Raw genomic sequence first — 11,912 nt, 5'->3', positions numbered from 1 at the left:
GGGGTCCGCAGCTGGGGCCATGGCGAGGCCAGAGGGTCCATCCCTCCTTCATAAATATGCATGGACGTCTGCGAACACAGGCCCAGGGGCCGCACACTGCCCCCCACCTGCCCACGGGTTCCTGCCCTCCCCTCCCAGCTTACAACCTTGGCACACACAGGTGTCCACACACACTCCCAACATGCGTTCGTCTGCGTGTGGACTCGAAAACACATGTACACACCCTCATGGATAACGGATACATGCACAGGCATACTGCTCCCACGAACACCTGACCCCTCACTCCCCGCGCACACAAGCTCTGGGGCCTGGGAGAGCCCTGCACAAGTATTAGGTCTAACCTGGAGCTATGTGAACTGACAAAGCCTCACACCAGTCCCTACAGGCACCCAGCCACCTCTATGTCCCCCACTGCCTCTGGGGCCTGGCTCCCTCTCTGCAGGCTGAGCAGTGGTGAGGGCTTGGGAAGGAGGCTCCACTGTTGGAGGCAAGGTCAGGTGCGTGGTCTCAGCCACAGGGCAGGGAAGCCTGCCCCAGAGATGTCCCCAGCTCCTGCCTGCCGGCCCTGCCCCATGACCTTGGTCAACGCCCTTCTCTCTCAGCCTCAGTTTCCCCACTTTGGAGCCTCTCCTGGCGCCAACACTGTGTGATTCTCTTCGAGGACCCAGGCGCCTGGGGCAGACCTCCCCTCGCTGCCAGTTATCTGGTCCTCAGTTCCTAGTTCTCAGTTCATGGGGGTGGGGGCCAGCCAAGGGGCTGGAAGGGCCCCACCCCCACCTTAATTTAATCCTGGTGGCTGCGGACTTGGTTTGTATGGGCGCTGGGGGAGCAAGTTATCCTCCTCAGGGAGAAAGGGGAGCCCGGGACAAAGGGGAGAAGGAATCCCCGGCGGGCGAGGGGCGGCCGCACAGGGGCCAGCGGCGGGAAGGGGCGGGCTGGGTTGGGGGGGGGGAGCGCGAAGGGGGCGGGCGGCGGGCGGGGGAGGCGGGGAGCGCAGCCAGCGCGGTACAGAGCGAGCGAGCGAGCAGGGGAGGCTGCGAGAACCGGAGCGGCGGGCCGGGCGGCCGCGCCGGCGAGCGGACCAGCCGGCGGCGAGCAGCGCGCAGCGCGGAGCGCGCGGGGCACCGAGGAGCGGGAACGGCCGGCGTAGCGCGCAGCGGCCGGAGCGGAGAGGCCCGAGCGGCGCCGCCCCCGCGGCCCCTGCGGGGCCCCGGCCGGGAGCCCGACGAGGGAGGGGACGGCATGGACCGGCGGTCCGGGGCGCGGGGGCGCTAGGCCCCCGGAGGGGCGCCCCCCGCCTCGCCGCCACTGCCGCCGCCGGACCGCCCTCCGCAGCCGCGCGCCCTGCCCGCTCCAGCCGCCCCCGGGGCCGCCGCCGGCCCATGAGCCCCGACCTCAAAGTTTGCGGCGGGCGGGCGGGCGCGGAGCCTCCAAGATGCCGTTCCACCCGGTGACGGCGGCGTTGATGTACCGGGGCATCTACACCGTGCCCAACCTGCTGTCGGAGCAGCGCCCCGTGGACATCCCTGAGGACGAGCTCGAGGGTGAGTGCCCCGCCGGGACCTCCGCCCGCTGGCCCTCCTACCTGTGCGCCCAGGTGAAGCGCAGTCTAGGGGCGCAGGGGCGGGGGGCTGTCTGCAGGTGCCGCCTGCCAGGTGGGCACTCCAGCGAACAGCTGCGCGGGGAGGCAGGACGAGTTCGCACCTCTGGGCGCCGCGGTGGGGGTCGCCAAGGCGGAGGGGCGGCCCAGCCCCTGCCCGCGTGGTCCCCCGCGCTGCGGAAACTTGCCGGGCCCTGCAGCGGGGTCACGGGGCCGCGCAATCCGCGGTGACGGTGCGGCAACGCGGCGGGTTGGGTTGGGGGTCTGAGCTGTGTCCCCTCCGCCGGCCCGGCCAGAGCACCCGCATCTTGATCCCCTCCGCGGCGGCCGCCCGCGGCTCTGCGCTGGCATTGACATTCCGCTCGTGTCGCTTTTAAAATCCAGTCTGCTCGGGCAGCGAGAGAAGGGGAGAGGGCGACTGCCCTGCTCCTGCCGGCTCCCGGGATGCCCGCAGCCTCTCTTACGGCCGTAGCCCCTTCCCTACAGCCCTGCGGGGACCCCCAGCCTGGAGCGCCAGGAAGGCGGCCCGGGAGGTGGTGGCGACAACAAGTGGCCAGATTGGGCGGCTTGGTTGAGATAACCAAGCCTGGTAGGGAAAGGCAGAGAGGCCGGGACCTAAATCTGTCCCCCTGGAGTCCCTCCACCTCTGGACATGAATGGGGACCTTAGGCAGCAGGCTAGGCGAGATCAGAGCAGATGGCAGAGGCCAGGGTCCCTAGACAGAGGCTTCTGAGGAGCGATGAGACCCCTGGGGCCTGCGAGCTCTTTCCCTACTGTGCTAAGGACAGGTGCTCAGGTTTTCCCTCCCCCCAGTCCTCCTGGGGTCCCATATGGAGTGGAGTGAGGGGCTCTGGGCTGATGGGAGTCTTGGCCCCCTGGGATCTGCTTGTCTGCTGTTGGGGGAGGGGCTGCGATCACCCAGAAGCTGGGCCTCTCTTCAGGTACCTTAGGTCCAGGGGTCTCTGTGATCTGGGACTCAACAGGGCCTTTGGGGGGTGCAGCTGAGACACCAGCACAGTCAGGGATGATGGTGGGAGCACAAGCCATGGAGAGAGATCTAGCCTCATCCCCCAGCCCTGGAGGGAGCAGATCCTGGGGGAGTCAGATGGGATCAGGGGGAAGATCAAGGGGAGAAGGCAGCTACCCCCACCCCACCCCACCCCCACCCCCGCACTGCACCACAGACTATGAGCCGCCTGCTTCTCAGCAAGTCCCCCCAAAAGCCTCCAGAGGTTGGGAGAGCCATGGAAATGGAGCCTGATGTTTGAGGTGGGCAGGACAGATGGATGGGTGCCGCTACTGGGTCTCTGGCCTTGAATTCCAAAGCCCAAGTCCCTGCCCTGTCTCGGCCGAAGCCCAGGAACAAAAAGTCTCATCCAGGGCTTGGGAAAAGGAGGGAGTATGATGAGGGACAAGAGGGCGGGGATGGGCATAGGCTTCTCTTCCCTAACACTGTCTTCTCCTGCCCTCGGCCACCGCAAACCTCTACCAGTTTCCCCTCCACAGACCCTCACCCACACCTTCCTCCTGGCTATGCGGGCAAGGGTAAACATTGTCCCCCTACACCGGCAGCTTTCCCCTCATTCCCTCCCCTTGCTCCCAGCACCCCACCATGACCCTGGCAGCCCTGCTATGGGCCTCAGTTGTCCCTCCTCTCCTGATCTCCCAGCCCTGGAGTACAGACCCCAAGGAAGGGGAGAAGCTGAGGAGGCTGGGGTGCAGGGGTGAGCAGGGCACAGGGCGGGCAGTCCAGGGGCAAAGAGGCCGCAGGCTCCCCTTGGACCGCATGGCAGACATGCTGGCAGGAGCCCAGGAACGTTAGTCACCAGCCACACCAAAATGCACTCCCTGCTTCTCTCCTGTCCACTTCTCCTGGGCCCTGTGAAGCAGAGGGACCTGGCACATGGGGCATCTGAAGGACAGAGCCCTCCCTGGGGTGTGCGGGGGGGGCGTCATGGAGCAAGCAGATGCCTGGTGGCCCCAGCCCATCTCCCGGCCTGCGGGCAGCCATGGATGAAGACAGGAAGTCCTCTGTGATCGGCCCCCTTGTTGGCTGCAGGCACTCTGGAAGCCCTTCTCCTAGGAGACCAAGTCTCTGCAGGCCCCAGTGGGCCTTGAGTGCCAGGGGTGGGTGGGAAGGGTGACCATCCACAGCACAGATCCCCCCTCTGCCCCCTCCACCTCTCCAGTGCCTCATCAGTGCTCCCACCCCAGGGCAGTGTGGGTAAGACCCAGGCTCTTTGCTGGGAGGATGCCCATCACTGGGGGAGCCACACATGCCGAGGAGAGGGAGCCCGGTAGCTTGGGATGAAATGCTACAGACGGTATGTGCCTGCCTGCAGAAATCCAGGGGGTGGTTAGTCCGAGGGGGGAGGAGGACTAGGGAGGGAGGTGGAGAGCACCGGTTAAGGTGAGGGCTTCCTAGCCAAGCAGTGGTGGGTTCGAGTTCTCTGCTCCCTCAATTTATGGAGTGACCTTGGGCAATCACTTGCCTCTCTTGCCTCGGTTTCTCCATCTGTAAAAGGGGGTTGACATTGCCCCTCCCCAGGGCTGCCAGTGACAGAGGATGTGATGAAAGTGCTCAGCACAGGGCTTGGCATGCAGTGGGGACTCAGGGACCGGGACGCAGCAGCAGGGAGGCTGAGGGGTGGGGGTCGGGGAAGGCCCATGAGGAAGGAACACGGGGTATGCAGGGGGGCCAGGCCAGAAAGGCAGGCCCATGAGGAAGGAACACGGGGTATGCAGGGGGGCCAGGCCAGAAAGGCAGGCTGGGGGAGAGGGTGGGTGGAAATGGCCTTGAAGGTCTGGCAGAGGCACCTGGGGACCCCTGGATGGCAGTTGGCAGGGTAGACGTGGCTCGGCAGAGCTGGTCTGGGTCCTCCAGCCTCCCTTGAGGTGGAGGTACAGGATCTCCCAGATTCTCCCTGAGATGCACACAGCAGAGCTCCCCTGGCCTGTGGCAGTGCTGAGGCTGACCCCAGTGGCATCGACGGGCTTGAGCACCTGAGGGTGGGAATTGGGGCAGCTGCAAGCCCTAGACTGGCCCTCCCTCTGAGAGGGGAGGAGGAAGACAGATGGACAGGCAGACAACCATCAGGGCAGAGGTCTGGGCTTGACACTTGACCTGCTCAGTCAGATGGTGGAGCCTGCAATGAGAGTGGCCAAACGGGGGCGTTCGGGGTATGGGGGGGCAGAGGAGTCCCTTTTCCTGCCCCTCTTCTCTGCAAGCCCAGCAGCCGCCTCTGTCAGGCTGGAATCTCAGGGAGGCCAAAGTGCTGGGGCGCGGGGCCAATGCCGCGGAGAGTGGCTGTCGCCGCAGAGGACAGACACTGCCCCCCTCAAAGTGACCTCCAGCCCACGCACCCCCTCTCTGGACTCTGGCTCCCTGACAGTGCTGGCATCCCTTGGGGGCGATTGGGGACTCAGGCCCTGACGCAGCTTCTTGGGCCGGGGAGGGGATTGAGGGTGTCAGGCTGGAGGTGGCAGGTAGGGACCAGTGTCGGCCCGGGAACCCAGAGGCCCTGCCAGCCCTTGCCTGGGCCAGGCTTCCCCATGCCAACGTGGAGCACGGCAGGCTTTCCCTGGCCTCGTGGGGAGCGAACAGAGTGAGGCTTTTGGGGAAACGTGCCCAGCTGGGATGTGCCGATGGCGGCAGCAGCAACAGGACACCCACCCCACTCTGGGAGCCCCCAGCAGAGTCCAGGCTTCAGAAATGGGGCAAGAGTCACGTTCCCATCTCACAGGCGAGGCTCTTGAGGTTCAGAGAGGGAGGTCACTCGGCTGCTGAGTGGCAAAGCCAGACTCCAAGCCTGGGCCCCCGAGTCTTGGCACCAGCAAACAGGAAGGCCGGCCTGGTGCTTGAAGCTCCCCTAGTCCTCCCTCTCCTTCCGGCTCTGCCAGAACGTCTGGGATGTTCTGATTTATAGCATCGTGTTCTGAGCCAGGCCCAGCCCCAGCCAAGCACTTACATGCTTGATTTTCTTATTTAGTCATTTCCGCAGCCCCATTGTACAGGTGAGCAAACACCCACTCAAAGGCACCCGACCAGGATGTGGGAGAGCTGGGCTCTGACCCTGAATCTGTGTGACTTACTGCTGATTCTCTGGCCGAGAAGGTGATCCCTGAACTTGGCCTCAGAAATCAGCTGGTGCTGGGTCACAGCTCTGAGCAAGGGCGAGGACACAGAGTAAGACTGAGGTGTGAGCCAGGCGTGCCAGGGAGGAGTGGCTGAGGCGACACATGAATGAGGAGGTGGCGGTCTTTGGATTGATCTAGTGGTCTTGGAAGGTTAGTCCTGCCTGAGAAAGGGCTGCCCTTGGGCCTGTCGCCTGCCCACGGACCCCAAGATTCACCTGCCCTCCACTGTCTCCTGTGCATTTTCTCAGGACTTTTAGAAGGAGATCAGGGGCTCCAGTTGAAGCAGCCCTGGGCTCTGGGAGCCACACCTGGCCCCTGTCAGTGTGGGAGGGACAGCCTGGACCCCAATTCATTGCAGGGGGGAGCCAGCACCCACTGCAGGGCCAGGCTTTTGCCATCCCACCCTGAGCTCTCCCGACCAAGCACCCAGAAGGATGGGGTGCCTGCCTTGGGTTCCCCAAACCAGCCCCTGACCTGGGTGGGTCTGAGGATGGTTCCCCCACCCCTGACTTCGGCTTGATCCCCCTCCTCTGGGTGGCCCATGGAGCGAGGGGGTCCTTAGGGACTGCACAAGGGGACAAGCGGCGTCCTCAGCCTCCCTTCCTGCTTCTTGCCTGCTTGGGGAGTAGAAAGCAAACGCTTGCCCTTACTAGGATCATTTGTAAACTAAGGGTAAATGGGCTCTGAGCGATGACCCCACACCAAGTGGAGCATGAACTTCTGGTCAGCTCCTTTGTGTGTGTGCTCCAGATGGGTGGGCTCCCTGAATCAGTCATTCATTCACTTAACCACTTATTAGCAAATGGTTATGCTTGAATGACAGGCACTGTTCCAGGGAGCGGGGACACAGCGGTGAACAAGACTGACCTGGCTCCTGCTCTCATGGCGTCTCATAGTTCACAATCTGATGTGGTCAGGAAGGAATCCTTGGGGGAAGAGTGGGGTCTGTGGGAGCCCAGAGGAGGGCCAGAGTCAGCTGGGGGGGCAGGGGGGGCTCCAGGGAGGTGATGCCATCCACGCTGGGAACCAGGGATGTATCAGAATTCACCATGGTGAAGGGAAGAGCATTCCAAGCAAAAGGAGCCTCATATACAAAGGCCTGGAGGTGGAGCAGCCCTGGTGCCCACCATGACTGAGGTGGGCAGAGCCCATGGCTGGGTCAGGAGGCCAACAGTGCCAGCCAGAAACCTAAGTGTGTGTGTGGAGGGCTGGGCAGAGGGTGTGCCTGGCTGCATGGTCAGTGCCCTCCTCTGAACCCAAAGACTCCCAGGTGATTGGAATTCCCTCAACAGCCTCTGTAACTGCTGGGCCTCTGCTCACACACCTCTGGGGATGGGGAGCTCACTACCTCCTCCGTGGCCCTGGAAAATTCAGGTGGGAGTTGGCCTGGAGTTCCCAGAGTCCAGGGTTTATAGAAGCCTCTGGGCCTGGCCCAGATCGCCCTTCCCAGCTGCTCTCCTGGCCAAGGGGCCACTGGTTAGGAGACCAGGTTCTCAGGACCTGCCTGGGATGGGTAGGGGGTGGTCCAGAGTCAGAGGGTCTGGGGGCCTAGGCAACTCAGGTGTGGCCCACTGACTCTGTCTTGGCCTGCATGTCAACTGGAACCTCCAGGCATTGGCTATAGATGCCAGGTGGGAAGAGCCTGATGAAGTTTGGGGCTTCAGCCAAGCCACCTTGCCGTGTGGCTTGGGACACATGGCCACCCTCTCTGGGCTATAGTGGGTCCAGCAGAATCAGGGGATGACCCCAAGGTGCAGGATCCCACAGTCAGTTTCAGGGGCTCACAGACCCTCTAGGCCAGGCCTGGGCCAGCCTAACTCCTGCCCTCACCAGAAACAGCCCTGACCCCACACTGGCCACCTAGCCTCTCTGGGCCTCATTTTCCAGGCAGGCAGCGTGGAGCATCTCATCTGTCTCTCCTTCCAAATGCACGCACGCACGCTCGCACGCACGCACGCTTGCACGCACGCACGCTCGCATGCACGCACATGAGCTCACCTCTGCCCGCGAATTGAACAAGGAGACCCCCGGGAGCTGGAGCAGAGAGGGTGGGAGTGGGTTGAAATTCACTCCCCATCAACGGGAAGTGTTCTGTAGGACCCTTCTTGGGCTGAGTAACAATGAAGGGACAGCAAACAGAGAAAAAGAGGTGAAAAAAGGGTGAACTGGGGAGAGGTTAGGACCCTTCAACCCTCAACAGTTCCTGGATGTCCTTGGTAAAACCCTTTCATCCTTACACCATTACCGCCCATTTTACTGTGGGTAAGACTGAGGCTGGCCCAAGGTCACTCACTGGGTTGCTTGTTCCCAGGCTCCCAGCCCAGTGCCTTGCTCCCCACCCCTGAGTCACCCAGGTCCTCAGGCCTGTCTCCCCCTCCATACAATGGGGGGGAGTGACCCCCCGCACCTGAGCTGGCCTGGGGCTGCTCCAGCCCTCCTCTCTCTTCCCCCAAACCTTGGGCTCCATCTGGGAGGCAGTCTGCACTGAGCTGTCAGCCCATTAGCCCGGAGCCGCCATTAATGAGTGCTGGCTGGTGTTAAGGAGCTGAGCCTGGGGAGGAAGTGCGATGGGGATGATGGGAGGGGGATGGAGGGGGGGTGGTAGGCAGGGAAGCCTTCGGCAGCTCACAGAAGACCGGCTGCCTAGCCCGGCGTCCTCCCCTGCACCGTGGGACCCGTGGTATCGGCCACACGGGGTCGTCGTGAGCACGCCTGGAGAGGCTGTGGGAGCGTGGCATGCGGAGCCGGAGACCCCCGGGGCGGTCTTGTCACTGCCGCGGGGCCTGGGCACCTTTGCTGCCTGCTTGGCCTGCCCTGAGCTCCAGGGAGGTAGCGCTGTAGTGGACTCTTGAGCCACCTGCTAGTTCTCTCTGACCAGACCTTCGGGCTCTAGAGGGGAAGGGGGGATTCTCCATCCCGGTCTCAGGATGTGGCATCTGGGATCCTGGAGGTCTGGGAAGTGGGCTGTCGGGGACAGGAGTGAGGTCTTGACCTGCTCTGCTCCTCCCACAGAGATCCGAGAGGCCTTCAAAGTCTTCGACCGCGATGGCAATGGCTTCATCTCCAAGCAGGAGCTGGGCACGGCCATGCGCTCCCTGGGATACATGCCCAACGAGGTGGAGCTGGAGGTTATCATCCAGCGGCTGGACATGGATGGTGAGCCCTGCCCCCTGGCTGTTTCCTCACCCCTCACCTGGTGGTGGGGGGCAAGTCCGGGGCCTGAGCCCATAGGGGGCCTCTCACTCTCCCCGCTCCCAGCCAGCCTTCCAAGCCCATGGCTTGGGTTTGCAGCCAGGTCTGGCTCCATTTCTCAGCCTGGAGAATTGAGGCTAGAGAGAGTGTGACAGCCCCAGCCATACCCAAAGGTTGGAGATTCTGCCCCTCTCACTCTGTGTTCCAAGAAATTTTTAAAGTACAGGAAAGCAGAACGGATATACTAAATACCCCATTTCCCATCACCAAAAATAAAAAATCAATTTAGTTGTAAATATTTGCCACCTGGCATTTAATCAAGGAAAAACTCATAAGAACCAGTAATGCCCAGTGCCCTCCGCTCATCCTCCTCTGGCTGCCTCCCCCACCTCATCTCCACCCAGAGAGCAGGTGATGACCTGGGCAGGCGGTCCCCCATGCTGAGCTTCATTTCCTGTCTCTGTGGTGGGGAGGATGTCCGGCCCCACACCTGCTCCGGGACAGCAGCAGGGTGCTGGGAAGCCATGTAGGGTTCAGAGGGAAACGCGTCTCCCACACGCAAAGCCTGCTCAGGGCCCACCTGCTGTGCGCCCCCCCCCCCACTCCCCACCTTGTCAGGTGGGACCTCAGCACACTCGGTGGCTTCAGCATCAGCCCAGAGACTGGCACATCAGGCTCTGAGGAGGGGACCTCCCTGAGTTCCCATGGTGGCCCAAGGTGCCCAGGTGCAGCCTCACCAGCTGACTGGAACTGTGCCCGCTCTAGGTGATGGCCAAGTGGACTTCGAGGAGTTTGTGACCCTTCTGGGACCCAAGCTCTCCACCTCGGGGATCCCAGAGAAATTCCACGGCACTGACTTTGACACCGTCTTCTGGAAGGTACTCCCTGGCTGATTGGGACCCAGGGCTGTGTGCACAGTGAAGGGCTGTACTGGGCCAGTGAAGGGTCGGGCCCACACCATAAAGGGGGGGATGACACCCCCCAGGCTCTGTCCACTGGACGTCTTGTCTCCCAGCGGGCCATGGGGTTCCCTGGGGAGGCTGGTGTTGGTCGAGGACTCAGAGAATGGAGTGAGTGGTTCCCAGCCCTCCAGAATCTGGAGGCTTGTCACTGGCTTGTGTGGCTGCAGGTGCTGGGCGGGGGGGACTGTGGTGGTCCTGGTGGCCAGAGCGCTGTGCCTCCCCCCACCCAAGTGTGACATGCAAAAGCTGACCGTGGATGAGCTGAAGCGGCTGCTCTACGACACCTTCTGTGAGCACCTGTCCATGAAGGATATTGAGAACATCATCATGACTGAGGAGGAGAGCCACCTAGGCACAGCGGAGGAGTGCCCCGTGGACGTGGAGAGTGAGTGACCCACCCCGGGACCCCATGGGCGGGCCAACTGCTCGGGCAGGGGAGGAACCAGGGGCTTGCAGAGGGGGGCTGGGGGCCTCCTTGCCTGCCCCAAACCTTGCGTCCCCGTGTGCCCCGCGGGACGAGCCCATGTGCAGAAGGGCAGACGGCCCCTGAGTCCGTCACTTGGCTGTCCCCTTCTCTCTCTGGTGCTCCCCGGCGGCGGGCGGCCACAGCCTGCTCCAACCAGCAGATCCGTCAGACGTGCGTGCGCAAGAGCCTGATCTGCGCCTTCGCCATCGCCTTCATCATCAGCGTCATGCTCATCGCAGCCAACCAGGTGCTGCGCAGCGGCATGAAATAGGCGCCACCTGGGCGCCCCATGGGGCGCGCGGTGCGTGGGGCCCCCTCCACACCCACCGCCGCCCACAGTCCTCTCCCTCCACCAACTCCCTGGGCCACCACCGCATGTACTTCAGGGCCTGGGCGTCCAGCGGCACCACCCCGCCCGCCCCACAGGCCTTGCATGGAGCTGTGGCCCAGCTGCAGAGGGCCTGGTGGTGGCTCTGAGGACGGCCCTGGCCCTGGCCCTGCCTGCACCCTGCCCTGCCCCACCTTGGCCTGTATGTAGCACTAACTTTTCTCGCTGTGCAGGGGCTCCTGGGAAATTAAGGAGGAATTTATACAGGGCCCAGTAGCTGCAGGTCCCTTGGGCAGGAGGAGGCCTTATGTGCCCAGGGCCACATAGCCAACCCAACCCTGGTCCCTCAGGTCTGCCCAGGGCCATGGAGGGGAGTGCAGGGGACAGAAAGCCTCCTCCTGGAGGGCAACATGAGGCTGGGGTCTCCTGGGCCCTTCTCCCTGGCATGGCCTGAGGAAGCCCCCGGCCTTCTGCTGAATCCCTTCCTCTGACCTTCCTTAGACTCAAACCCAGCCCTCCTCCACACACCCACTAGGGCTAGAGAATCAGCCCATTTCAAAGATGAGGACCCTGAGGCTCAGAGGGCTCCCAGATTTGGCCTCAGTTCCCCCATCAATGGTTATTTTTAGGCAGGGCAGAAGCTCACAGAAGATGGAGCATCTGAGGTGGCCCAGCTGCCACCTCATCCATTGGGCCCCCCACCAGAGGCCCAGTGACCTGAGGGCCACATTGCCCACGAGCACCCCAGCACAGTGGAGTGCAGTGGAGGCAGGAAGCAGAGTTGGGGCCCAGAGGCTGCGAATCCCCTGAGCAACCTATGTGGTCTCCCTACCGACTGGGGGGCTCCTCCAGGGCAGAAGCCACCCCTGGTGTCAGTGCCAGGAAGTTCAGCCAGGCCACTCTCCCAAGCTCAGGGCCCGTCCTCCTGGGTCGCCCACTTCTCCACACCATCCAGGCTGGAGACCCGGCTCCCATCCCTGCCCCAGCTGTGCCATCTCACGGTTGGGCAGCAGCTCAGCACGGGCTGATGTGGGGGCCAGGACGGCAGACTGAGTGCTCAGCTCTCCTCCCCAGATCTGGGGCTACTGCGCGCCTGGGCGAGTCACAGCCACACTGGCTGCCCCCTGCCCGGCTGTGCTGAGCCTCTGCCGGCTCCCAAGGGAGAAGGGCAGCAAGCACCGGTCACCCTGGAGAGGACCTCACCTCACTCCAGCCCTGCCCATCATC

At 63.2% G+C, this 11,912-nt stretch overlaps 1 protein-coding gene across 1 annotated transcript; it reads left to right on the top strand.

The window, feature by feature from the left end:
• Window positions 1-1,435: 1,435 nt before the first annotated feature.
• Window positions 1,436-10,628, top strand: CABP7 (calcium binding protein 7; the record flags this gene model as incomplete). Its single annotated transcript, XM_082852769.1, has 5 exons — window positions 1,436-1,544; window positions 8,750-8,893; window positions 9,695-9,807; window positions 10,123-10,276; window positions 10,501-10,628. 5 exons carry the CDS (start codon window positions 1,436-1,438, stop codon window positions 10,626-10,628), a joined length of 648 nt encoding a protein of 215 aa, XP_082708895.1.
• Window positions 10,629-11,912: the final 1,284 nt, after the last annotated feature.

Source organism: Leucopleurus acutus, assembly GCF_964270905.1.
Source record: "Leucopleurus acutus genome assembly, chromosome: 13".
NCBI lineage: Eukaryota > Metazoa > Chordata > Mammalia > Artiodactyla > Delphinidae > Leucopleurus > Leucopleurus acutus.
The sequence above is the reverse complement of the archived record's forward strand: the minus strand, read 5'-3'. Positions and strand labels throughout refer to the sequence as shown.